Genomic DNA, 26,589 nt, shown 5'->3' with positions numbered 1-26,589 from the left:
TAGTATTTTTTTAAAGATTTTATTTATTTATTTATTTGACAGAGAGAGCGCACGTGGGCACGCACGCACGCACAAGCAGGGGGAGCGGTAGGCAGAGGGAGAGGGAGAAGCAAGCTCTCTGAGCAGGGATCCTGATGTGGAGCTGGATCCCAGGACCCTGAGATCATGACCTGAGCTGAAGGCAGATGCTTAACCGACTGAGCCACCCAGGTGCCCCTCCATATTAGTATTAATGACAGCTGCATAGTACTCCATTTTGTGGCTCTATCGGATTTTACTTAAATGGGCCACTAGTAATGAGCACTTAGGGAGTGTCCACTCTTTCATATTATAAACAGCACTGCAGTGAATCATCTTATACATACATCTTTTAGCACATGTATGAATCTGTCAGATAAGTTCCTAGAAGTATAAATGCTGAACTGAACAGTATATGGATTTGTTAGTTTGCTGGATTTTGCCAAATTGCCCTCCTACATAGGTTATTCCAATCTAACTTCCACTGGTAATTTATGGGAATGCCTGTTTCTGGCCAACCTGCCAATATTGAACTTAAGCAAACTTTTATATTCACCACCCTCAAAGATGAAAAACAGTATCTTAGTAGTTTTTATAGGCATTTCTTTTAGCATAAATGAGGTTGACCATCTTAAACTCCAATGGTATTTATCCACTGGATTTTGCAACACGGCACTCGCCATTGACCTTGTGGGCCTAGTTTCAGTGGCATGAAGGAGGGAAAGTCCAATTAAAAGAAGGCTGAGGAATAAACAGGACGTAAAGGGTAGAGTTGGAGCAGGCAAAAATTTGACTAAAAGGAAAGAGAGAAATAGGGGAGATGGTTGGAGGGGGAGGGAGGGGTTTTTAAGACCTTGAACTACGTTTAAATCGCTGAGACTTTGGGCACTGCCAATTACTAGCGGGGCGACCTTGTGCAAGCAGCTTCACCTCTCTGGGGATTCATTTTCCTCATCCGTAAAAACGGGGCTAATAGTCCCTACCACATAGGGCTGTTGTAAGGAACACAGTCAACAAACTCCGTAAAGCGGCAAAAACGCCGTACCGTGGGACCGAACGGTCCTCCTCTCCCCAGACCTCTAGATGTGTTTTCCGAGACACCGATCTTCCCAGAGCGCTCTCGCGGCTCCAGCTTTAGGGCTGGAATGGCGGCCGGCGAGATTTCGGGTCGGCCCGCCGTGTGCAGGCGCGCGCCGCGAGTGGGGCGGGGGCGCGAGGGGCGGAGCCGCGGCCGCCTGGGCTGTTCCGACGATCGCGCGCCGCCCCCGCCGCGCCCCGCGCCCGCCCTTGTTAGCAGGCGCCTCCCGCCCCCCGCATTGCTGATGCAGCTGCTGGCAGACATGGACGTGGTGAATCAGGTACGCGTTCCAGCACCGAGGACAGAGCCCGCCGCTGCCCGGCCTCCCCGCCCGGATCGCCGCGGATCAGGCGACTCTGAGAGGTGGTGGCCAGGGTCCTGGCAGCGGACACTCGGTCCCCGGCACTGGGGCTGGGGTCTGCGGCAGGCGAGGGAGGAAGGGGGAGGTGGAGCAAAGAAGAAGCGCGCCCTTTGCCGCAGCGAGGGCCGTCCTCACTGCCGCAGCGGGGTCCGCCAGAAGCCCGGTTCCTTACCGGCGATCATGAGGAGAGGAAGAGGGGTCTTGGGGCTAGAGTAGGGGCAACGGGGAGGGGGAGAGGAGGAAGAGTGGAAGGAAGATGGGGGTTGCTGGTAGATGAGCTAGGAAATAGCGCGACAGAAGGCGTGGGGGAGGGGGAGGGGGAGGGCTGGCACCTGCCCCTCCCAGGAAAGGTACCCCAGTAGATGACCACCCCTTCCCCCAGAGCAGACCAAGGGAGACGATCCGACTTTGCCTCTCCAAAACCCCTAGTCTCCCCTCCCCCAATGCATATCCAGTGAAGCCATGTCCCAGCCCTCCTCCACCTTAATCAGCCCATACCCTCTCTGCCATCTCACTCTTCTTCACCACCTCAGAACCTCACCCTCTCTCTAACCAGTACAAACCCCTCCCCATCCTCATCACTTCAGACCCCCCACCACCACCATCCGACTCACCTTTACCGCTGCAGACCCCTCCCCCACCCTAGCCAAACTGACCCTCCTGTTATGACTCACCTTCACCACCCAAGACCCCTCCCCCACCCTGATGAACCCCGACTCCTTCCTCACTCTCTCCACCTGATCCCCTTCGCCATCTGACTCACCTTTACTGTTTCAGACCTTCTCCCCTTCCCTAATTAGTCCGAACCCCATCCCCATCTTCCTCACCCCAACAACCCTCTGCCATCAACCTCACCATCTCCCCAGACCTCCCCTTCAGTCCTGAACCCTGAGGGTCTTCTCTCAGAGACTCTGTGCTCACACCTTCCCTGAAGTGTCACTTTCTCCTTCCCACCCCTTCTCTCCCAACATCACTCACTCCCGGAGGTCACATGCCCTAGTCCCAGGGGACATCACCTGGTGGCCTTGTCCCTCACCTCCCTTTCCATCCCCAACAATCCCACCCCCTCCCCACCGTTTCTCTCCTCAGCTGGTGGCCGGGGGTCAGTTCCGGGTGGTCAAGGAGCCCCTTGGCTTCGTGAAGGTGCTACAATGGGTGAGTGTGGTCTGGGCCATGGGGAAAGAGAAGGAGGTGGTGGGGTCTGGAAGAGTAGGGGTGGGGAGCAAGGAATGGAAGGATGGGTGGGTGGGTGGGGGTGGAAGGGGATGGAAGAATTGGGCTCCAAGGTGAGGTCCCAAGGGGCCGGGGCCAGAGAATAGAGGGGCTGTGATGTGACGTCATGTAAGACCAAGGGTACCCCCGTTGTGAGGTGGAAGAATGTGACGTCCTATCTCCTCCCTTGAGGTGAGAGAGGGGCAGGGGAGGTGGAGCCTGAAGCTGGTTGCTGCGGAAAAGATGCAAAGCCAGAGAAATCCAGAAACAGTGAAAGAGACTGAGAGAATGAGAGACAGGGAATGATGGAGACAGAGATGGAAATACCGAGAAGAAAAGACAGAGAGATGAAAGAGAGTGGAGACAAGCAGAAAGAGACAAAGAAAAAGGGAGACAGAGATGCACAGAGAACAGAGATGCGAAGAGAAATAGACACAGGAAGAGTGGCAGGAAAAAAAAATGGGATGGGGGAGAGACAGAAACAGAGAAAGAGAGATACTCAGAGGAGAGAGGAAAGGAGAAACTGATACACAGAGAAAAAGAGATGCACAAGGGAGACAGAGAGAGCATGATACAGAGACCAAGTCAGAGACAGAGCAGGGAGATAGATACAAACAGACCAAGGACGGAAACACACAGAGGGAGAGACATACATTTACACAGATGGAGCCAGAGAAAAAAGAGACAGACAGAGACCTATATCTATACTAGAGAGTCAGAGGCGGAGAGCGAAACAGAGATACAGAGACAAAGAGACATCTGAGAAAGACAGAGAAACAAATACCAAGAGAAATAGAGACACAGAGAACAACAGAAGACAGGCAGAAATACACAGAGAGACAGAGAAATAAAGAGACTGAGATAGAAGAGAGAAGGAGGGGGGTCAGAGCACTGAGAGGTAGAGACTGAGAGAGACATTGAGAGAAAGACTGGAAGAGACAGCCACACCCCTGTAATCAGCTTGTCCTTGGAGCCGAGGAGCCCTGATTAGGGGGTGGGGGTGGGGGCTGGTCCATCTGCTGCTGCTTGTGCTGGGCCCCGGTCTGTCCAGGGGAGGGCAGCCCAGCCCACATGTGCACAGGCTCACCGTGACCGCCCCCGTCCCCGCTGCCCAAGGTCTTTGCAATCTTCGCCTTTGCCACGTGCGGCAGCTACTCCGGGGAGCTCCGGCTGAGTGTGGAGTGTGCCAACAAGTCCGAGAGCGACCTCAGCATCGAGGTTGAATTCGAGTACCCCTTCAGGTGCGCCCCCCCACCCCAGCCCACCCGGGGGGGGATCCCCAGAGAGAGGGTAGGGGTGGGGTAAGACTGGCCAACACTGCCTCCCTGGTGGCTCCTGTTCAGCCCCCACCTCAGGAGACCACACTGGCTCAGGTCACTGCGCATGCACTGAGCACCTACCTTGTGCCTGGCACTGCTCTGGACATCTAGGACATCTGGTGAGCAAGACAGGCATAGGCTGTTGCCCTCTGGCTGTGTTCTAGTGAATGGGGAGGGGCAGGAGACCAGCAATAAACAAGATTCAAAAGTAGAAGTATATACGGATAAATAGCCTTAGAGCACTACTTGCTCAATTATGTCGGCCAATATTATTCAATTCCCATTCATTCATTCCGTATACATTTTTTTGGAGAACCTACTCTGTGCCAGTTTCTGCTCAAAGTGCTGGGGACGTAACAGGGGAAAAAAAAAAAAACAACAGACCAAGCTCCCTAGCATCATGGAGCCAACATTTTAACAAATAAATTAATAAAAAGGATGATTGCATACTGGGAGAAATTCAAAGAGGGGGTCCTCGTGCAGGGTTTTATCCCAGAGAATAACGAAGGGGTCTGATTAGCTATAGGGAATGATTAAACCCAGCTAAGCAATTCTGATATTTACTGGGCTCATACTGTGTGCCAGGTGCTAGGAACATGAGGACGAGCACAAACAGGCAAGGTCACTGCCCTCGCAATGATGCTTCCCTCCTGGGGAGTGGGGAGACAGAGACCCACAGACACAATTTCAGTAGAGGCTTCTGAGGTTCCTCCACTCCTAGGACAAATCACGTAACTGCTCCAGGTCTCAATTTCCTCGTCGGTAAAAGGGGATAATTATACCCCTTACAAGGTTATGAAGCATAGCAACTGAGTTAATACTTGTAAAGTGCTTAGCACAGTGCAGGGCACACGGTAAGCGCTCCACGAGGGCTTGTCACAATAAAGAAAATAAACAAGTTTAAGGGACTCAGGAAAGAGGTCAGGGATTGAGTTGGAATTTGGGCACTTCCGAGCACTAAGGATAAATGTAGGCTCAGGGGATCACCCGGGGGGAGAGGGAAGAGTGGAGAGAGGAAAATCCAGGACAGACCCTGAGCAATGGTTGAAAGAAAAAGCGGCACCAGGGAGGTGTGGCGTGAGGGGCAGTGGGGAGCAGGGATCCACTGGTTCACAGAAGCCAGGGAACAGAGTTTCGGGGAGGAGGGGAGCTGGCAGCATGGGATACTGCTGGGAGTCCTTTGGGAATCCAGAAGGCCACAAAAACCTGTGGACTCCTCAGGAGCTCCCATACCTAGGACCTCCAGTCGTGAAGATCTGCCTTTTACCCACAAGTCTCCTGGGGGAAAAAGTCTTTGCCCTGGTCCCCCTGACCGACCCCCCACTGCCCTGATAACCCCCAAGGGCCCCCCATTTCCCATCAGACACCCCCTCTCCCAACCCAACCTACTAGGAACCCAGAAACTTACCCAGATTAAACTCTTCACTCTGTCATTTAGCAGCTGTACAACCTTGGGCAATTTAACACAACCCTGCTGAGCCTCTGCTCATCTGTAAAATGGATATACTAATGCCTGCTTTAGAGAAGTGGGGGGGGAGGGTCATTAAACGAGGCAATTAGCTAAAGTGCCTTGTAGGTGATCAGTAAGTGTAAGCCCCTTCCCTCAGGACCTTTGCCACACAAGGGGACTAGCGCCATTTGCTCAGTCTCAGGATCCTGCCCCCCAGTCTGAGGCCAGAGGTCTAGGGACCCCACCCCAGACCTTCTCCCTACACGCATTTTCTCCCTATGACCTCCATTACACCGCAGGAAAGGCCTTAGTCCTAGGACACCTTCCCAACCTGCACCTCCCCACCTCACATACGTACATCCATTCTGTGTGCTCCAGGATCCCTCCTACCCTCCTGTCTGTCTGTCTGTCTTCTGTTCTGTAGTCTCTGTGCTCTCCTCTGCTATGCATACGTTTCTTTTTTCTTGGGGACCTGAAGTGGGGTAGGGAGAAGAGTCAACACGATGTAGGGGAAGACGCAGTGTTCAGAGCCCAACTGTGCCATTCTCTCCCCAGCTGTGTGACTTTAGGCAAGTTAATGCACTTCTCTGAGCCTCTGTACATTTCATTTGATGAACATCTATTGAGCACCTACTATGTGGCAGCACTGTTCCAGGTCCTAGGGATACAGCAGTGAACGCAACAAATGAAAAAGCCCAGCCCTCTTTTAATTACAGGAAAAATCCAGGAAAAAAGTAAAACACACGATATGTCAGAGGCATGGGGTATCGCTGCTACAGAGAAAAACAGAGCTAGGAAGGGGGCTAAGGAGCACTGGGAGGGAATGGTTCCATTTGATTTTAATACTGAGATCAGGAAAGGCCTCACTGAGGTGACAGTTGAGCAAAACTTGAAGGACATGAAGGGAGTAATGTCTAGGAGAAGGGCATCCCAGTGCAAAGATCCTGGGGTGGGAGGGTGCCTGGTACATTCTACAAATAACCAAGAGGTCAAAGTGCCTGGGTTGGAGTAAGGGTTGAATGAGACCTATTTCACCAGGATGCTGTGAACAATCAGTAAAATGTGGCTGGTATACAGCAGGTGCTCTGTGAATGGTTATTTGCTCCTCTTTCTTCCTGGGACCTTGTCAGCATCTGGGGAACCCATGACTGGGCAGGGGGGATGGTGGGTGTTCTCAGGGTCTGGCCCACACCTGCCATGTCTCTCCACAGGCTGCACCAAGTGTACTTTGATGCACCCACCTGCCGAGGGGACACTGAGAAAATCTTCCTGGTGGGGGACTACTCCTCATCGGCCGAATTCTTTGTCACCATAGCTGTGTTTGCCTTTCTGTACTCCATGGGGGCTCTGGCCACCTACATCTTCCTGCAGAATAAGTACCGAGAGAACAACAAAGGACCCATGATGGTGAGCCCCCCACAGCCACTCAAGTGCAGGGCCCGGGGGGGGGGGGGACATGGAGCCTCAGGGACACGGCCATGTTCATAGGCCACTCCCAAACCCTAGACAGCCCCACATGCCGGCAGTCAGCATAAGAGCCACAGATGTTACTGCTGTCGCTGCTGTGAGCATCAAAGAAACCGAACCATAGAATGACAGGGACACACTCAGAGCCCACACAGAATCCCAGACAGGCCTACCTCTGGAAACCTGCCACCTCGCACACCACCACACAGTCTAGATCAGAGGAAGGTGCACAGAGGTTCACCGTGACAGTCACGCTTGTCATCATGCCCACCCAGACACATTGATTCCTACACAGCTGTACTCATACACCCTCATCCCAGATACAAAATGACATAAATTCCTACATTCAGATGAAAGTAGAAAGACGCTATTTTCACAGATTCGGAAACCATCCCACAAAATCCCCCCCCCACACACAATTACACTCCCACATCCTCTGTGTCACAGACACACACGTGCGCGCACACATTCACACACTCACACACACACACACACACACGCCCAAGCTAGGAATGCTCACCTTCAAGTGAGTATTGGGGGCTTCAGAGCTGAAAAGGCAGGGGAGAGACAGGGCTTTTCTGCAGGGCCTCCCTCTCCCAAGAAAGCCTGTGATCTGAGGAGGCCCTGCAGCATGACATGAAGCAGCCCACTCACAGTGCCATCTGCCTCTCCCCTGCCTGTCCTAGGACTTCCTGGCCACGGCAGTGTTCGCCTTCATGTGGCTGGTTAGCTCATCAGCGTGGGCCAAGGGGCTGTCAGACGTGAAGATGGCCACTGACCCAGAGAACATTATCAAAGGGATGTCTGTCTGCCACCAGGCGGGGAATACATGCAAGGAGCTGAGGGACCCTGTGACCTCTGGCCTCAACACTTCAGTGGTAAGCCCTGGGAAGGTGGCTGGGCCGCTGGGCCAGCTGGGGAGGGAGGCTGGGAAACTCACAGTCTGGCCTGGGGATTGATGGAGAGAATAGAATGAGGGGAGAATTCAAAGGAGATCCAAGAGGGCTCCCTGGAGGAGGCATGCCAACAACAGGGCCTTGAAGGATAAGATAGCAATTAAAACAAATAGTCCCCGGGAGGGGAATATGAGACTGTCTGTCCGATTAGGTTTGGGAGATCTGGATCCCAGGCCCAGCCTAGTCGTGGAGAACCTCTGGCAACTCAGTACCGTCTTGGGACCTCAGTGTCCTTATACAGTATGCAAAATGAAGAATAACTTGAAATGTTTCCCACTTGGACTCCCCCTACTGGCCAGAGTCAGACTGTCTGAGCTTCAATCCCAGCTCGGCCACCTGCAACTCTGGGACCTCAAACTAGTTACTCAACCTCTCCACCTCAGTCTGAGCATGTAAATTGAAAACTGCTAAGAGGTCCTGCTCCAAAGTTGAGTATTCAGTGAACTAGTAACATACAAAGTGCTTAGAAAAGGGCCTGGCATGTGGTAAGTTGTATACAAGTGTTACAGATACTAAGATACCAACTTTTTTTCTGTCACTTGCTGGGTGTGAGACATTGAGCACATTAGCCTCTCTGGGCCTCAGTTTCCTCAACTGTAAAGAGGAGATATTACTTCCTGTCCCAAAATTGAATTATATTGTATATATTTAAGCTCCATATATTTGTTTCAATATAAAAGCATATATTTATATACTTTGTATATGCGTATATACATGTGTATATGTGCATCTGTTAGTGGTATATCTACATACATAATGAAAATTTATGCTTAACATTTTACTCTATTACAAATTTATATTATATTTTATACATGTATAAATGTGTGTATGTCATAGTGATAGATGTCAACATCCTCGAGAGTCTGAATTCTAACAGGGCCCATGCCCCCTACCCCAGGTGAATTTTCTGCACATTTGCGTTCATGCGCCAGGACTCTAGAGGGTCCGGGTTTTATTACCACCACCCTTCGGGAGGCCACGGATCTATGCTCGACGCAGGCGGCCTCGACGTCCCCCGGGGCCAACTCAATGGGCGCAGGACGACAGCCAGGCTTTGTCTCCCCGCAGGTGTTCGGTTTCCTGAACCTGGTGCTCTGGGTCGGCAACCTGTGGTTCGTGTTCAAGGAGACAGGCTGGGCTGCCCCATTCATGCGCGCACCCCCCGGCGCCCCCGAGAAGCAACCAGCGCCCGGGGACGCCTATGGCGAGGCGGGCTACGGGCAGGGCCCCGGCGGGTACGGGCCCCAGGACTCCTACGGGCCCCAGGGCGGCTACCAGCCCGACTACGGGCAGCCCGCCGGCGGCGGCGGCGGCGGCTACGGGCCTCAGGGAGACTACGGGCAGCAAGGCTATGGCCCTCAGGGTGCGCCCACCTCCTTCTCCAATCAGATGTAGTCTGGTGAGTGACGGGCGGGCGGCGCGGCCAAGGAGGGTACAGGAAGGGAGACGGGCGGGTCAGTGAGCCAATAAGAGTCAAGAGTAAATGGTACGTGGGCACGGGGTGGAGGTTTGAAGGCGCCAATAGAGAGGCGGAGCTACATGCGAAGGACGAAAAACTAGCCAACAAATGGAGAGCAAGAGAGTGGTGCTTGAAGATGGGCAGAATGAAAAGCCAATGGGAGAGAAGTTGTAGCGCCTCCCTGAGGGAAGGGAGGGGAGAGAAAAGCGGGCAGAGCAACCAATGAAAGAAGGGAATGGCAGGGGGACTTGCGTAGTGCAGGAATCCACGAGGGGAAGAGGAGGTGGGCCTTAGAAGTGATTGGTAAGCCAGTATGTTCCAATAAGGCCAATAGATGGTGAGGGTAAAGGGGCTTGGGTCATGAAGGTCAGACAAGCTCACCAATCCCGGAGGAGGTGATCGATCTGCCATCTCTCCCCAACCCGTGTGGTGAGAGAGGTGGTGTGGAATTTCACGGAAGGAAGGGGGCGGGCGGAAGCAATGGAAAGCCTTGCAGGCCTTCTTGCTGGGCCTCAAAAGAGAAGTGTGATTTCCTCACCTATGAGGGAGGGAAATGGGAAGAGGCAGGGGGATGGCAACACGTGGGTGGAGGTAGCTTCTGGCACTTGGCCAGGGTGGAAAGGGCAGGGAGGAGTTTATTAGGTATCTCACGTCTAATTACTCAAAAACTCCTGTTGACTCTTACCTTCAAAATATATCCATAATCTTCCACGTCTCACTGTCCTCTCCGCTGGACATCTTCACAGCTTTCTACCCGCATCCCCATTCTGTTCTACTCACAGCATTGGGAAGGATCCTGTTAAATCCTAAATCTGGACACGGCCCTCCTGTGCTCACAGCCTTGCCTGGGCACCCATCTCACTCACCTTAAAAGCCAAAGCCCTCACCAGGCATGACGCCAAGCGTCACCTGTCCCTTCTCTGACCTCCCACCTCCTCCCACTCCCCACCCGCAACTGCATTCCAGGCACAAGCCAAATTCAGGGCCTTGGTACTTGCTTTCCCCCTGGAGTTTTCCACCCACACACACCGATAACCTTACCTGGCCAGCTTCTTAAAGTCCCCTTTCTTATCTCTCTTATAGTACCCCGTGTTTTTCTTACCACAGTCTGTAATTATTAGTTTATATGTTTATTGACTGTCTCTTCCACTAAACCACAGGACGTGACCATGACTTACTTATGCTGTACACACATCACTTAGAGCCCTACTAATGTTAAGAAACATTTATTGAGGAAATAATAGAAATGACATGAGACACTTTACTCTCATTTTATGTTTCTCTGCTCAAAATCTTCCCGTGACTTACACCTCATCCAGAGTCCAAGCTGATGTCCTCACAACCTAGTCCACACGGCCCTTTATGACCCCATTACCGACCTCTCTGACATCACCTCCTACCACTGTCCCTTGCTCACTCCACTGGAGCCCCACTGACCTTCTTGCTGTTCCTCAAACACACTAGACATGGCTCTACCCCAGGGCCTTTGCACTGGCTGTTCCCCTGCCTGGAATGTTCTTCATCCCAGTTATCTGCATGTCTCATTCCCTCACCTCCTTAACTCTATTCCAATATCGCTTCTTAAATGAGGTCTTCTCTGACAACCCTACTTACCACAGCTACATTTCTTCCTCTACTGGCACTCCTAATCCCCCTCACCCTGGTCTACCTTTTGTTTTTACATTGCACTTACTATCACCTGATGTCCGACCTTGTAAGGCTATTGTGAGGATAGATAACTCACTTACATATTTTTGTTATTGTTTGAAGTCTGTCTTCTCTGTCACAAGGCAAGCACCACAAAGATAAGGAGCTTTGTTTTGCCCAATACAGTGTATCACCAAAGGCTAGAACAGTACATGTTAATGGACATTTTTGGGTTGGGGGAGGGGGGACCATAATGTCTTTCGTACTTAATCTAGTGGGCGAAAGGTCTGTCTTCGCGGTAGGGGCAGCTGGGATGGAGCTGACCCGAGGACTATGAATGAAGAAGGAAGGAAGAAAAGGCATGGCAGGCAGGGGGTAAAGCCAAGGTGGAAGCGTAGCAGCCCAGCCCCCCTCCCTAAGGGCGCAACCTATGTCTGGACCCCCTCTCCTTTCTGTGTCTTTTGTCTCCACAGGTCAGTGCGGCCCGGGAGGACCCCATGGGTGGGCAAGAGCTCGGAAGCCCTGCCCCCCTTTCCACCCCTATACCCCAGGTCTCCGCCCCTCAAGCCAGGAGACTCTAACTCTCTTTGCTGTTTATATATATATATATTATATATAAATATCTATTTATCTGTCTGAGCCCTGCCCCCACTCCACACCCCTCATGCATTAGGGGCCTGACCTTGAGTGGGCCCCTCTCCTAACCCCACCCCTTCCCTTGCATCCCTTGGCCCCTCTCTGTTCCCTGGCCCTGTGCCCTGAGGTTGGGGCACTCTGAAAGGGGGACAGGGAAAAGACAGGTCTCAGCTGTGTGGGGAGGGTCGGTGTGACTTCAGACTCTCTCCCCTCTCTCCCTTCCCTTCTCCCAACTGGCCTTGACTCCTCCAGCAATGCCTGAACAGGGGCCATTAGGGGAAATTCAACCCTGAGAGGGGAGAAAGGCAAACTGGGGGACTTGACCCAAGGTGGACTTGTAGAGGAGCTCTGGGGTGGAGAGGACTAGTAAGCAAGGGGTTTGGGTTCCAGACATACTGGAACTAGAGTCTAAGGAAGAGGGGTGCCCTAGAGCATTCTGGAGCAGGGCTTGGAAGGAGGCTGAGGGCGTGGTTCTAGAATGGGTGGAGCTTTGAGTGAGGCAGGGGTCGGGGCCCAAAAGTGGGCAGGGTTTGGAATAGGACAGGGTTTTATGGAAGGGGTGTGACCTGGGACCTGGGGACTGGGTTCTAGAGGGGTGGGGCCTGAACCAGGCAGGGGGTGAGGCTCCAGAGTGGGCGGGTTTTGGATTGGGACCAGAGTGCACGGAAGGGGTGTAGCTAGGAATATTCAGGAGACTGAGTTTGATTCTAAGGGGGGGGCAGATCTTGTGCAAGGCAAGAAGTGGGATTCAGGAATGGGCCAAGTTTGACATGAGGTCGTGGTCTGGGTTCTAGACAGGGCGGGGCATAGAGCGGGTGTTCATGGTGGTTTCAGAAGGGGCAGCTCACCCCAATGGAGCAGTGAAAAAAGTGTTTTAAAGTGGGCGGGTTTGGCAGTGGAGGGGGGAATATCCCTAGTCAAAGCTGAGGGCTGAGGTGGCCTGGGAGGAGCTGAGAGGTAAGGCTTGGAGGGTGAGGGGTGGGATCCAGAGAGAAGCACCCCCCACACCCTTGCCCACCCCCGCGTGATGGGACAGCTAGGTAGTCAGAGGACAGAGCCAACGGGTCTGTGGGGCCGGCCCCCCCCCCCCCCCCCTTTCCTTGCCTCCTCCCTCCGTCCACGCCCGCGCCCGCCCCAGGGTGGCCGGAGGCCCGGTCTGGAGTCCCTCTCCTGCACCCTCCGCTGTGTCTGTGACGTCGGTAGTGCCTGTGATTGTGTATGCCATTTTGTCTGGCTGTGGTCCCTCCCCCTCTCCTCCAGACGCCCCCCCCCCTTTTCCTAGCCCTTCGGTATTGTTTGAAGACCTCCCCGAGGAAGAACAAATAGGATTAATTCTCCTCCCCTAAATAAACTCCTCAACCACCTAGTCCACCCGGCTCTGATTTCTCAGTGTGTCTTTTTTCTTTGGACGGGGGAGGAAGAAGGAGAGGTGGGGGAGAGGCGGCGAGAGGAAGCTCCGCCCCTGACCTGCTGGATGGACCTGCCGTTCAAGTCACCCCATCACTTTAGGTCCCTCCAGCCGGATTATGCCAAGCTGCAGCCTCCGTGCAGCCTCCCCTGTCGATCATTCTAAGTTCCGCTCCGAGTAGCCCTGCCCACTGCCCCACTACTGGCTGGCGAAGGCCCGGTCTTTCTAGGGTTCGGTTCTAATTCTGGTCCACTAGCCACTCCCCTTCCCAGGCTCTTGTGGAGCCCTGTCCTCAAACCCCAAGGGGCCCGACTAGGACCCCTATACTTCACAGGGAGCCCTCCCCCTACCTACCCGCCTCGTATTCTTCAGACCCAGCTTTCTCGCCATTTCCTTTCCGCGCCCCAACTGGAGAACTGGGAGACCCGCTGGGCGGCAAGACCAGGAGGCGGAGCACGGGGATGACTCGTTACCTCATTCATTCATTCCCTTTAACCCCTCCCTGGCTCCTCCCTGGGGCAGGGAGGGGCGGGAAGTGACTGGGACGTGCGTAATGGAACTGGGTACGGAGGAGGTACACTGTGCCCACGCCGAAAGGCCGGTTGCTGCTGCCGCCACCTAGCCTAATTAGAAACCCCCGCCCGGCGCCCGAGTTCTGACGGCGGGCGGGGGACCCCTCCTCCCAGCCCTGAGGCACAGCGAAGCCTGACATGCGAAGGAGAGACTCCCAGCTATGGGACTGAGCTCAGGGAAAGGCATATCTAACTGGAGAGAGAAAAATAGCAGCCAGGAAAGGAAGGCTTTAAGATCTATTTCTCAGGACTTAGGGGGACAGGACAGCTGGGCCTGTAAGGAAAGGGAGGGAGCGGGGAGTGGGGCCTCGGAACCTGGCCAGTGACTTTAACCTCTTCCCGCCACAAGTCTCAAATAGTCCTGGCTCTGATAGGGTTTGGGAGTGGGGGCTGTGGGGGTGTTTAAGAGCTAGCTCTCTGATGGTGGCGAGGGAGCACCAGCTGGGACTGCGATGGGCTTGGAGATCATTCTTGCAGCATTCATCCGGGGAAAGAGACCCTCGGAACATCACCAGTGGGGCGGGGGGCGGGCAAGAGGTGGCTTTAACCCCTCCTCCAAATAAACATCCAAGAGAAACGGACACGAAACGCCAACACAAATACCCTAGCGCACCACTTCCAAGTCCCCCCTCCTCCACTACAGAGCCCTCAAGCCCTGGAATAGTCCGTGAGAGGCCATGTGTTACCCTGGGGCTCTGGCGGCCGAGGCTTCCGAGGCCTGGCTCCGGCCCAGGGCAGGAAGGCTGGGGAGCTCTCCCGTGTGGCGCTCCTGGGCTGCCTGCCCCTCACCTCTAGGCAGGGGGCGCCTTGGCCCGGGAGTGAGTGCAGGGCCAGGGGCGGGCCGTGCGGGGCGCGCTCCTCCCACGCCGGTGTCAGATTTACGGAACAGAGCTCCCAGGCCGGACGCGCGGTGGCCTGACGGCCGCGAGGATTCCATCGGCCTGACCCTGCCCGGCTTGACCCTGCCCGGGCGCGCCATGTTCGCGCGTGGGTCCCGGAGGCGCCGCTCCGGGCGCGCGGTGAGCGAGGCTCGGGGCAGCGGTGGGAGTCAGGGGTAAACTGAGGCCCAGGAGAGGGGGCAGGGGATTGGGATAACGAGGAGGCGCTCCACCGAGGGTCTGGGAATCCCCATCCCCAGATTCCCAGAACGGAGGGGCTGGGGCTGCTGGAAGCGTGCGGATTGAGGAAGGTGGCACCTGCTCCCTAATCACCTCTCTGCACACTTCTATCAGCACACCAGGGACCTGGTGGTCTCCCCTCTCGTGTGAATTCTGGGAGGGGATTCTGAGGGCCAAAAGACTGGATCCTGGGGTCCTGGACTGAGCGAGGACATCCTGAGCTTCGGAGGGAAGGGGGAAGGGACTTTCCCTGTACCTTGGCAGAAGGCGATCTTAGGGGTGAGGTCCCACACTCCTGGGGTGCCTGAATATTAAGGGTCCAGGGATTGGGATGTGGGGGAAGAGGGCTTCCAGGCTTCTACTTGAGCCAGGAGCTTTCTGAGTTCCTAGATAGCAGGGTTGCTCTACCTCTGGAAGGGGTCTTTAAGTGGGGTCTGGGTTTGGTGGTCCAGAGGAGTGAATAGCCCTAGGATATGAAGGGTAAAGGCCAAGGCTTCTTGCGGTGGGGGTTATTGAATGGATCAGGGGCCTCCTGAGATCCTGAAGGAGGGTCTCCAGTTCCTTGGGTATGAAAGGGGGAAGCCAGGGTTTGGGGGAGGGGCTGTTGAGATTCAGAAAAGAGGGGCAGGGTTCATGTGGGGATCCCAGGTAAGGACGGGGCCTCAGACTCCTACCCTGTGGAACTGGATGCTGCTGGCCTCCTGGGTGGAGAAGGGGCCAAGATGAGGCCTGGGAGGAGACACCGAGATTAGGGACTCTGTGCTCCGGTGGGGAGAGTATTCTGAGTTCTGGGGGAGGTGTTTGAGGCCTGAAGGAGTCAGAGGCAGGTGGGAGGTATCCAAGGCTGGGTGAGGGGGAAGGGAATTCCCTGAAAAGGGGGTATATAGGGAGGTGGCCTCAGCTGCCCCGCCTCTACCTCAGTTGTGTCCTCCTCCCCCGCGCTGCCGGCGCTGTCCCAGCCTGCCCAGCGCTGCCCTGGTGGGACAGGCCCCAGCGTGCGGTCGCGGGCCTTGGAGTGGAGAGGTGGGCGTTGACTTCTCTCTCCCCGCCCCCGCGCCTCGCCTGGTCCCGCGTCCGCCCCCACCCTCTTCAGCCTCCAGAGGCGGAGGACCCAGACCGCGGCCAGCCCTGCAACTCCTGCAGGGAGCAGTGCCCCGGCTTCCTACTGCATGGATGGAGGTAGGTGACCATCCCAGGGCCTCGCCTTTGTCAGGGCCCCGCCCTCAGGGGAAACCCCTAGAAGCTCCGGCCACACCCCTAGGCTTGAGCCCTGTCCGCCGGAGCAGCTCAGTTGGGGGAGGAGCCTCACGCTCAGATTCAGGGCCCCGCCCCCTGACTCGTTCCCAATTGTCCTGTTCCCAGGAAAGCTCCACCCGCCACATAGCCCCGCCCCCAGAAGTGTTGTCGCATGCCACTGAGTCCCATCCCTAGGGAAATCCTCAGTCCCAGGCGCTGAGCATTGTCCCCTGACATCCAGCGCCTCTCAGGCTCAGAACTCCTCTCCCGGACCCAGTGTCCTATCCTCCCACTGGAGCCCTGTACCCCAAACATCTCATAAAATACCACCAGGCGGCACACTCAGGCCCTACCCACAGGCTCAGAGCCCCCACCCGCCCACAAGTTCACAGCCTCCGCACAAGCTAGAGCCCGCCTCTAGGGAAAGTTCCCCCACAACCTCCAAAGCCAGTCCTGAGGAGAAACCCCTAAATTTATAACTCCAATCTCAGACTCAGAGCCCCGCCCCTATTCAGGCCCACTGCCAGGAAAGTCTGGAGTCCCAGAGATAAAAGTCGGAGGATGGCCTGCAGACCCCACAGCCCCGCCCCCAGCTCACAGCCTCGCCCTCCACTCCTGTCTTACCCACAGCAGTCCCTCCCCCGGGGCCCACAGCCTTGTCCTGGCTCGGGAGTCCTTGGGTGGTGCTAATCTGCCTGTCCCTGCCCCTTAGTTGGACGTCCTTGGGCTGCCCAGGACTCCAAGTGAGCTACCCCTTAATCATTGACCCCCATCCCGGCCCCCTCAGAAAGATCTGTCAGCACTGCAAATGCCCAAGGGAGGAGCACGCTGTGCACACGGTGCCTGTGGACCTGGAGCGCATCATGTGTCGGCTAATCTCAGACTTCCAGCGCCACTCCATCTCCGATGATGACTCAGGCTGTGCCTCGGAGGAGTATGCCTGGGTGCCCCCTGGTCTCAAGCCAGAGCAGGTGACCGGAGGCTGCCACCCACTCTTGTTCTCCAGGAGATGCGCGCGCACACACACAGGCACACACATACACACACTCAGGTAGAAACCTATTTCTGGGACAACACTAGACTGCGTGCATCCTTCTGACCCCTCTGCAATCTCATGGTGGTCAGCCCCCCTCCCCAGTTCTTGGGGAATACTGAATGACCACTGAGTGGGCTGGTCGGGGCCTATTCACCCCACTCCTATTCTACCGCTTAACTCAGGTCTCATCCCAGCACTTCATTCGCCACATCCCCATTTACTGATTCGCTCAACAAATAATTATTGAGCACCTGCTGCATGTCAGACCCTGTTCTGGGCACTGAGGCCACAGCAGTGGACAAAACACAAACAAAATACATCTGCCCACGTGGAGGTTAGATTCCTAGAATGAGCACCAGCCAGTAAACAAACCTGGAAAAATATGTCAGATGGTGTAAGGGCTATGGAATTAAAAAAAAAAAAAAAAGCAGGGAAGGAGTAGAGGAAGAGAAATGTTAGAATTGTAAATAGGGTGCCCAGGTCAGCCTCTGTGAAAATGACATTTGGGTTTCCTGAAGGAGGTAAAGAAGTGCCACGCAGATATCCATGGTTAGAGCTATCCAGGCAAAAGGGATAGCCGATGCAAAGGCCCTGAGGCAGGAGTGTGCTTGGCCCATGTGGGGAACAGTGAGACCAGTGCAGCTGGAGCAGAGTGAGTGACTGGGAGAGGGGGTGGAAGTGAGGCCAGGGGTAGGGAGGGGGGCATGGAGAAGACTTTGACCTCTACTCTGAATGAAGGAGAAGCCACAAAAGGGTTGTGAGCAGAGAAGGGATGTGGTTTGTTTGAGGATTTAACAGGCTCCCTCTGGCTGCTGTGAGGAAAATAGGCTGTAGGGGCAAGGGCGGAAGCAGGGGGACTGTGAGGGGGAGGCTAGTGCAGTGGTCCAGTGACTGATGACAATGGTGGCACAAGTAGTGAGTGGTGGTCAGATTCCGGATATGTTTTGAAAGCAGAGCTAAGAGGATTTGCTTGTGGGTTGTGTGAGAGAGAGGAGTCAAAGATGACCTCAGGGAGGGATGGATTAACTGATAGCGGACAGGCCAAGGCAGGAGCAAGTTGAAGAGTAAGAGCGTAAGTTTGGTTTTGGCCATCTGGAGTTCTGAGATGCCTGTTAGAGATCTGAGTGCAGTGGCCATGCCGCCTGGCACTCAAGGGAGGTGTCACAGGGCTGGAGGTATGGATTTGTGAGGCATTAGCCACAAAGTGGTATTTATAGCCATGAGGTTGGATGTGATTCCCAAGGGAGTGAATGTAGAGAGAGGCAAGAGAACCAAGGATGAGCCTGAGGGTCCTCCCGCATTTGGGGGTCAGCTAGTTGAAGAAGACCCAAAAGGGAGACAGAGAAGGAACAGCCAATAAGGTAGGAGGAAACTGAGGACAGTGTTCTGGAAGCCAAGGGAACAAAGCGTCTCCAGGAGAAGGGAGTGATCGACTGTGTCCAGTGCTACTGATGGGTCCAGCTGATGAGGACTGAGACCTGAAAAATGATTTTAAAGGTGCAGACATCGTCAATGACCGTGACAGGAACAGCTTTGGAGGAGGGGCAGGGACGGAAGGGGCGGTGGGGAAGCTTGACTGCAGTCAGATCTGGAGACAATGGGAGAGGAAGTGGAGGGGGCGAGTGCCCACAGCTCTGTTGAGGAACTCTGCTGTAAAAGAAAGAACGGTGGACAGCAGCTGGAGAGAAACGTGGGGTCAAGGCCTGAAGGAACTCACGGCATGTTTGGGAGGTGATGGAAATGATCCAGCCTGTAGGAAGGGGAGGTGGAGAGTGTCAGTAGATGGTCCCTTACGATGACTTTAATATTGTCCAACAAGTAGGGGCCCACCATCCCACTGCATCTCAACTCACCCCTAGTCTCAATTGTTCTCTCCGGTCCCCCACGTCCTCCCAGGTATACCAGTTTTTCAGCTGCCTCCCAGAGGACAAGGTTCCCTACGTCAACAGTCCTGGGGAAAAATACAGGATCAAGCAGCTGCTGCACCAGCTACCCCCACACGACAGTGAGGTGAGGAGTGAGAAGACAGGAATGGCAGGCCAGGTAGTTGGGGGGGTGGGGGCACAGCCGGGGCAAATGCTAGGCAGCTGGAAAGAAATGCACAGGTTCAGAGGAAGAAAGGGAAGCCGATCTGACATGAAAGATGTGGACAGGCAGGGACAGTTGGGCCATTACTCGGCCAAACCACAGCTGAGCCCTGAGCCCTGGGAGAGGAGGTAAGGGGTGGGAATTTCGGGCAGGAAGCACCCCCTTATACCAAGGCCTAGAAGTAAACTCTCTAAGTGTGGATGAATTCTGGAAGGGGAGGGGGCAGGCATGGCGGGAGGAGCCTGGAAGACCCTCCTACCCCAGGCACAGTACTGCACGGCACTGGAAGAGGAGGAGAAGAAAGAGCTCAGAGCCTTCAGCCAGCAGCGGAAGCGGGAGAATCTGGGCCGTGGCACCGTGCGCATCTTCCCTGTGACCATCACTGGGGCCATCTGTGAGGAGGTGAGCCAGGGAGTGCCCCGGTGAGTGAGAGCAGTGCCTTTGCTCTAGGCCCTGGGAAGATGAGGCCTGCCACTTAAGCCCTAGGGGTCTGTCTCTCGTGTCCCCTCTGGTGGATGGGGTCAGTTTCCTTACATCCCACTGTTAGGCAGGGACCACGCCTTAAGGCCTCCCTGGCCAGCAAGATCTGTCTATAGGGCCCCCTGGTGGACAGGGCCTGTTCCTCAGAGCTCACCGTCCAATGTGGTCGGTCTCTAAGGAGGCCCTAGTGGACCTTCTCTTCGTTCCCTCTTCACAGTGGATGTGAGGCGTGGGCTGTCTCTCTGGTCCTCTTGTGGTTGAGACGTGTCCTTAAGAACTGACCCACAGGGGTGCCTGGGTAGCTTTGTTGGTTAAGTGACTGCCTTCAGCTTGGGTCATGATCCTGGAGTCCCAGGATCGAGTCCCGCATCAGGCTCCCTGCTCAGCGGCGAGTCTGCTTCTCCCTCCGACCCTCCCCCCTCTCGTGCTATCTCTCTTTCATTCTCTCTCTCTCAAATAAATAAATAAGGGGCGCCTGGGTGGCTCAGTCGGTTAAGCGCCTGCCTTCGGCTCAGGTCATGATCCCAAGGTCCTGGGATCGAGCCCCGTGTCGGGCTCCCTGCTCCCAGGGAGGCCTGCTTCTCTGTCTCCCTCTGCCTGCCGCTCTGCCTGCTTGTTCTCCCTCTCTCTCTCTCTCTCTCTGTCAAATAAATAAATAATCATTTAAAAATAAATAAATAAAATCTTTAAAAAATAAAAAGAACTGACCCACAGTGGCAGGGCCTGTCTGTAGGGCCCAGTGGTGGGTGGAATTTGTCTTCAAGGCCCCTCCGGGTAGGTGGAGCCCAACCCTAGATCCTACTGTTGGGGTCTAAGGTGAGGTTTGTCACTAAGGTTCCCCTACTGGGCCTGGCCTGTCTCTTTGATTTCCCCAGTGCCCTGAGGACACGACTTGCCTTTTAGGCCACCCATGATTAGAAGGGCCTGTCTCTGTGGTTTCCCACCCCCAGGAGTCTGGTCGGCCTCTAGAGGACCCTCCCGCTTAGGCAGGGCCCGCCTAAAAGTTGCCCCACAGGTGGAGCCAGTCACAAAGGTCAGCCAGGGGAAGGCCCACGTGCGACAGGCCTTGGCTGACCCCCGTCCATCTGACCATGTCGGCGGCAGCGTCTCTCTGTCATTTGGCAGTGCGGGAAGCAGATCGGAGGCGGGGACATCGCCGTATTCGCCAGCCGAGCAGGCCTGGGTGCCTGTTGGCACCCGCAGTGCTTCGTGTGCTCCACGTGCCGCGAGCTGCTGGTGGACCTCATCTACTTCTACCATGCTGGCAAAGTCTACTGTGGCCGCCACCACGCCGAACGCCTGCGCCCGCGCTGCCAAGCCTGCGACGAGGTTCGCGCCTCTCTGCCCCCTCCCCGGGGTGGGAGTGGAGGGTGAGCAGGGCCAGGGGCAGGCCCTTCTGATGGCCGAAGTGGCCCGTGTGTGTCCCCCCCTCCTCCCCCCTGCAGATCATCTTCTCCCCTGAGTGCACCGAGGCCGAGGGCCGGCACTGGCACATGGGTCACTTCTGCTGCTTCGAGTGCGAAGTCTCGCTGGGAGGGCAGCGCTACGTCATGCGTCAGAGCCGCCCCCACTGCTGTGCCTGCTACGAGGCCCGCCACGCGGAGTACTGTGACGGCTGTGGGGAGCACATTGGTGGGTGAACAGGCGACTGGACCGGAGGACAGATGGACGGCTGGGCCGGAGCGCCGCCGCACCAGGATCCTCCGTTATAGTCCATACTTGGAGTCGGGCGCCGGCAGCATAGCCCTCCACCCCTCTCCGCAAGTCCCTCACCAGTATCCCCCATCATGCTGGACTCTCTAAACCACCCCCTGCACGACCTAGGCACCACTGCGTATCTAGGCCCACTTCCAGGGTTCCCTCTAATTCCCAGCCCCCTGGGGCTACCCTCTTACTCCTTCAGCCAAGGCCCAACTCCCCCAGACTCTAAATAGACTCCTGCATCAGCCTAGGTAAGGTCCTACCTCCTAAGGCGCACCCTACCCTCTAAGACCCACTCCTTTTCCACCAAGGCCCCGCCCTACCTTCTAAGCCCTGCCCCTCACCCACCCACCCAGGCCTTTCCTTCCGTCCACCTTCTACACTCCATCCACCTGAAGCCACCTCTTAATGTCTAAGCCTGACCCACATCTTAGAGTCCAATGCCCACCCCCAATCTGGGAGGGGGCACCCTGGGAAAGAAAGAAAGGGAGAAGAGGAGACATCAGCCGGTTTCCAGGAGAGAAAGGATGAGGAACCTTAGGGTGAAGCCCAAACCTCGGTTTCCCTGCTTTCTCCAGAGAAGGGCCCCATTCTGGAGAGTTGGGAGGGAGGGCGTTTTGAGGTACCCTGCCTCAGATTCCCTGCCTCTTCCCAAGAAGGGCGCCATTCAGGACGGGCAGGGGATATGCCTGCCGGCTCTGCCTCAGTTTCCCCCCCTCTCTTCGGTCCCCGCAGGCCTGGACCAGGGTCAGATGGCTTATGAGGGCCAGCACTGGCACGCCTCAGACCGCTGCTTCTGCTGTAGTCGCTGCGGGCGAGCCCTGCTGGGCCGCCCCTTCCTGCCCCGCCGCGGCCTAATCTTCTGCTCGAGAGCCTGCAGCCTGGGGTCTGAGCCCACGGCTTCGGCGACCGGCCGCCGGAGCTGGAGCGCCGGCACGGTCTCCGCACCTCTCGCGGCATCCACGGCCTCTTTCTCCGCCACGGAGGAAGCGGCGGAGACCGCCACCAAAGGGACCAGCACGGAGCCGGAGCCTGGTAAACTAACCCTCGAGCCACGCCCAGCCTCTCGGAGCCCCGCCCCATCTCAAGCCCCGCCCCTCCCCTTGACTCGCCCTGGCCCTTCACCTGCGGCATCCCTGGCCCCGCCCCCACCTCAGCCCCGGCTGCATCCCCCAAACCGTGCTAGGCCTAGTCTCCAGCCCACACTACACCCCCTCGTGAACCCTGGCTCCGCCCCCCTCTGTTACAAGGCCCGTCCCCTAGCCTCAGCTTGTTCCTTCTTGACCCAAGTTCTTCCTCCTTTCCTCCAAACCCCAGACCTTCCACCCTCCGCGCCCAGGCCCCGCTCCCACTCTATGGCTAACTTGGTCGGCTTTAGTCGATGTCACCCCCTCCTTCCATCAGAAGCCACGTTCCTATTCCCTCCACCCAGAGCCTGCCCCAGCCCTCACATTTCCCAAACTCCCCCCACCTCGCTGCCCCCCTCCGACCGCTGCTCCCACTTTCCCAGTCCTGATGGGGGGAAGTGGAGAGAAGGCCCTTCCACGGGCCTCCGCTCGGGGGCCAGATAACAGGGAGTTGCTCCATCTCTCTTTCCAGTTGCAGGCCCTGAGGAGCCCGCCCACTTTCTGAGAGGGGCGCCCCACCGCCACTCCATGCCAGAGCTGGGGCTCCGCGGCCCCCCAGAGCCGCCCCCGGGACTCCCCAGCCAGCCCGACCCAAGCCCGGAAGATAGTGCCTTTGGTCGCCAGAGCACCCCTCGCGTCAGCTTCCGTGACCCTCTGGTGTCTGACGGAGGCCCGCGGCGGACCCTGAGTGCACCCCCAGCCCAGCGTCGCAGGCCACGCAGTCCCCCACCCAGGGCCCCCACCCGTCGCCACCGCCGCCACCACCACCACCATCACCGCCACCACTCGGGCAGACATCGCCACCGCCAGTGTGACTTGGGATCGGGCTCGGACTCAGGATCTTGCTCCAGCTCATCTTCTAGCCCCAGTTCCGAGTCCTCAGAGGAGGATGGCTTCTTCCTAGGGGAACGCATCCCGCTGCCCCCACATCTGTGCAGGCCCGGGCCTGCTCAGGACAATGCAGCGGGAACCCCCAAATCCCCATCTCCACAGCTCCCCAGGAGCTCACGCCCAGGGATGCCCCGCCAGGCCAGAGACAAGAACTGCATTGTGGCTTGAAGGCAGTGTAGTCCTGGAGGGCTCCGTTCTCCGGTCAGTGTAGATGATCCCATCCCCCAACCGAAGTCATAAATCCCCTTCCTCCTTCATCCGTTTGTGTTAATGAAGTAATTTAATATTTGTCAGAAAACAGGCCTGGCTTCTTCACCTCCTTGCTCCAGCCGTCCCCCTCCCCAATTTTCCCCCTCCTGATGCTTGAGATTTATCCACATTTGACCAAAGGATTAATTTATTCATTATCATATGTTCTAACCATCTGTTTATTTATCCCTCCACAGAACCACCCCCCACACTGAGGAGTTTACTTGGTGTGGGTCACAACCTGGGGCCTAGAATCTGAAATCTGAGGTTCCCTCCTCCTCTCATTTTGTGGCTTAAGTGGGTGCATAGTCCGGGCAGAACAGGTGTCTCCTTTTGGGTACTGCAGAAGGAAGGGGGACAGAGGCACACCCATTAAAGATGGCCACACCCAGGAGGGACTGGCAGGTAGGAAGACAGATTCTCCCAATAAAGGCACTTGTACTTCAATAAGAGGCTGGGAGTTGGCTGGGAGTGTTGTAAGGGCAGGGAGGAGTTATTCCGAAGGAAGTGTTATTTGCAGGCTTTGGAGAGAAATGAAGGGAGTTCACCTACACCGGGCCATCTGCAGGGTCTGCAAGTGAGGAAAAGAGAGGAAAGCATTGGTAGGATCCATTTCCAGACAAGTAATACTGAAGCTTATGGTACTTATTGGCACTAAAGCCATCAGTACCAATAAGGGGGCCTTTGGGAGACCCCTTTCCTACTCTCCTCAGCACCCTCAGCAACAGTCCCCCCCACCCCCAACACACACACTTACCAGTAGGGGCTGCTGTATGTCTTTGCTGCCTCAAGGGGAAGGTGATGTAGGCATCATAGCCAAAGAGGCTTGTAGCAAGTAGGCCCAGTACCTGAGGGTGGGGGTGGGAGTGAGGGAGGTTGGATTACGTGGTCAGCCTACTCAGCCTCTTGTTTCCTTGTATCTACCACCTCCAATGACTGCCCCCATGCAGGGATGGTGACTAAAAACCCAGATCAGGAAGCCAGAGAGCCCCAGGGACAGGCCAGGAGACTGGAATCGACCCCACCCTCCCTCCTCCTAGAACCTCTCAACACAGGGTAACCACATGGTGGCCCCACATGTCAGTGGCACCATTCACACTGTACATTTGAGACAAAGTTCTAGCAGATGGTAGTCTCACGTGTTGACAAAGAGGCCGCCTCTTTGTGCTTTCCACAAAGGTCCCTGTGTTGCACAAGGCACGGCCTTTTACAGCAAATGATGATCTTGGGAGGAGAACCAGAGCCTGGGCCAGACTTTCCCGCAGGCTCTGAAGACAAGCGTGGCCTGCTACGGGCCACATACTTTCCTGCCAAAAGCAGAGGCAGAACTGGCCCCTGGATTCTCAAACCCCTCTGTCTTTGCCTTGGAGCTGCCTCTGTGGCTTTTACCCCTGCGATGATTTTGGAGTGGTTTCCTCCCTCAACAAGGACAACAATGGAGGTGATCAGGTAGAGGATGGCCGCTATGAGGGTTCGGAAGAAATCCTGTGAGGCGTGGGGAGAACAGAGGAAGTCAGCATCCAGAGTTACCAGGATCATCCCCACTGCCCAGGCCCCTTCCTAGCCTCGCCCCTTTCTCACACTCCAAGGCCAGTTGATGATCTGTATCTTGGTGTGCAGGTCGCACATGTAGATGACAAAGAAGATAGCAGCAAGGATCATCTCGACCACCGACAGGGAGGAGTATCCTGGTGTGGAGGCACTGAAGCAGATCAGAATCCCCAGGCACAATATCTGGAAGGAGGACAGGGGAAAGGGCCCCCCCCCCCCCGGAATCAGCTCCCAGGCCTGAGGGGATTGGTTTAAATTGGAGGTCTCAAACACTCCGATGATGCCTATCAGTACTGGAAAGATGACAAATACTAATAGCTAAACGTTTACTGTGTGCTCATTGTGTCCCAAAAGCTGTTCTAGGGGCTGTACAAGTATTAATTTACTTAATCATCACGACAACCCAATGAGCTGGGTACTGTTATTAGTATCTTTATTTTACAGATGAGAAAAGTGAGGCACAGAGAGGTTAAGTGACTTGTCCAGGGGCACCTAGTAAGGGGTAGAGCTGGGTGCCTCCGCTTCCCTCCCCTTTCCCCTTCCAGCATAGGGGCGGGCTGCAGGGAGTGGTGCCGCCAGGTGTTTGGTGAGCACTGCTGCGGCCAGCTTCAGGGCCTCGACAGGGGCGGGACCTGCGGTTCCCTCGGCAACCCCTTTGGGAAGCGGTGAGAGTGACACCGGAGGGGCAGGGCTCTGTTAAAGGCGTCGCACCCCTTTTACAAGTGAATCAAAGGCGGCGCCCACTTTCAGGGGGATGGGAAACCCAGGCTCCCCGAGCGGCCCGAATAGCTTAGGGACCTCCTGCCCCACCACAGAAGGGCGAGGAAGAACTGGTAAAAGGGCGGACCGCCCAACCCCGTAGGACCAGGGCTCAGGGCCCCACCCCAGTAGGCCCCGCCCCTGGGCGCGCAGCCAGCCCGCCCGCCTGTGCCCAGGCCGCGCCACTCCCTGCCACGGGAGGCCCCCCGCCTCCTAGCCCCCTGGGATCCCTCCGAAGGAGCCCACTGATGTGTCCACGCAGTCTCCCTCCACAGGGCCCCCCATATGCGCTATGGGCCCCTCGCGTCACTCCGTAGCTCAAGCGGCTCCTGACCACCTTCTCCAAACCCCCCTGGCTCGCCCCGAGCCCCTGGTTTCGGGCCTCCACCACTAACCCACCCACCCGCGCCCCACTGCGGAGCGCCTCCAGGCCCGCGCCTGCCTCACCCGGGGCCTCTGGGCTCCGCGTGGTCCAGCCACTCCACCCTGCCTTTGCCCACCCGCCTGTCCCGGGACGCTCACAATCTCAGCAAACAGGAGAATTCCCTTTCGGGTGCGCGAAAAGCTGGTGCAGGCGGCCCAGCAGCCGGGGGCCGAGAGGCGCTCGGAATCCGCCATGGGGTGGGCCGGGGTCCCTAGGGGCGCGGAGTATCTACTCGCTTGCTCGCGGATTCCGAGACGCTGCACACCCTGCCGTCTTGCCCGCCGTCTGGCCGGGAAGGGGGCCCCCGGGGCGAAGGAGGGAGTGAATCACCTCGCGGAGCAGAAGC

The 26,589-nt window shown here is 56.3% G+C and overlaps 3 protein-coding genes across 4 annotated transcripts; 2 read left to right on the top strand and 1 right to left on the bottom strand.

The window, feature by feature from the left end:
- The first annotated feature begins 1,274 nt into the window (after positions 1-1,274).
- On the top strand, positions 1,275-12,979 carry SYP (synaptophysin). Its single transcript, XM_032426721.1, has 7 exons — positions 1,275-1,376; positions 2,547-2,612; positions 3,786-3,910; positions 6,650-6,845; positions 7,592-7,783; positions 8,930-9,260; positions 11,441-12,979. The coding sequence occupies exons 1-6, from the start codon at positions 1,341-1,343 to the stop codon at positions 9,254-9,256; spliced, it is 942 nt and encodes a 313-aa protein (XP_032282612.1). The 5' UTR covers positions 1,275-1,340; the 3' UTR covers positions 9,257-9,260; positions 11,441-12,979.
- A 1,504-nt stretch (positions 12,980-14,483) lies between these two features.
- Positions 14,484-23,611, top strand: PRICKLE3 (prickle planar cell polarity protein 3). The gene is made up of 9 exons (XM_032426725.1): positions 14,484-14,602; positions 15,795-15,880; positions 16,725-16,908; positions 18,870-18,983; positions 19,326-19,463; positions 20,667-20,870; positions 20,987-21,173; positions 21,978-22,277; positions 22,842-23,611. Exons 1-9 carry the CDS (start codon positions 14,561-14,563, stop codon positions 23,426-23,428), a joined length of 1,842 nt encoding a protein of 613 aa, XP_032282616.1. The 5' UTR covers positions 14,484-14,560; the 3' UTR covers positions 23,429-23,611.
- A 63-nt stretch (positions 23,612-23,674) lies between these two features.
- Positions 23,675-26,589, bottom strand: PLP2 (proteolipid protein 2). Of its 2 annotated transcripts, XM_032426539.1 has the most exons (5): positions 26,342-26,589; positions 25,091-25,243; positions 24,899-24,994; positions 24,267-24,357; positions 23,675-24,080 (listed from the first exon to the last, which is right to left on the bottom strand). In XM_032426539.1, the coding sequence occupies exons 1-5, from the start codon at positions 26,435-26,437 to the stop codon at positions 24,058-24,060; spliced, it is 459 nt and encodes a 152-aa protein (XP_032282430.1). In that variant the 5' UTR covers positions 26,438-26,589; the 3' UTR covers positions 23,675-24,057. The 2 variants fall into 2 exon arrangements, with proteins under 2 accessions (XP_032282430.1, XP_032282429.1); XM_032426538.1 differs by lacking the exon at positions 23,675-24,080 and having other exon boundaries at positions 24,271-24,357; positions 24,649-24,994; positions 26,342-26,556.

The sequence above is a fragment of the Phoca vitulina genome, unplaced genomic scaffold (genome assembly GCF_004348235.1).
Source record: "Phoca vitulina isolate PV1807 unplaced genomic scaffold, GSC_HSeal_1.0 scaffold35, whole genome shotgun sequence".
Classification (NCBI taxonomy): domain Eukaryota; kingdom Metazoa; phylum Chordata; class Mammalia; order Carnivora; family Phocidae; genus Phoca; species Phoca vitulina.
This window is presented reverse-complemented; position numbering and strand designations above follow the sequence as displayed.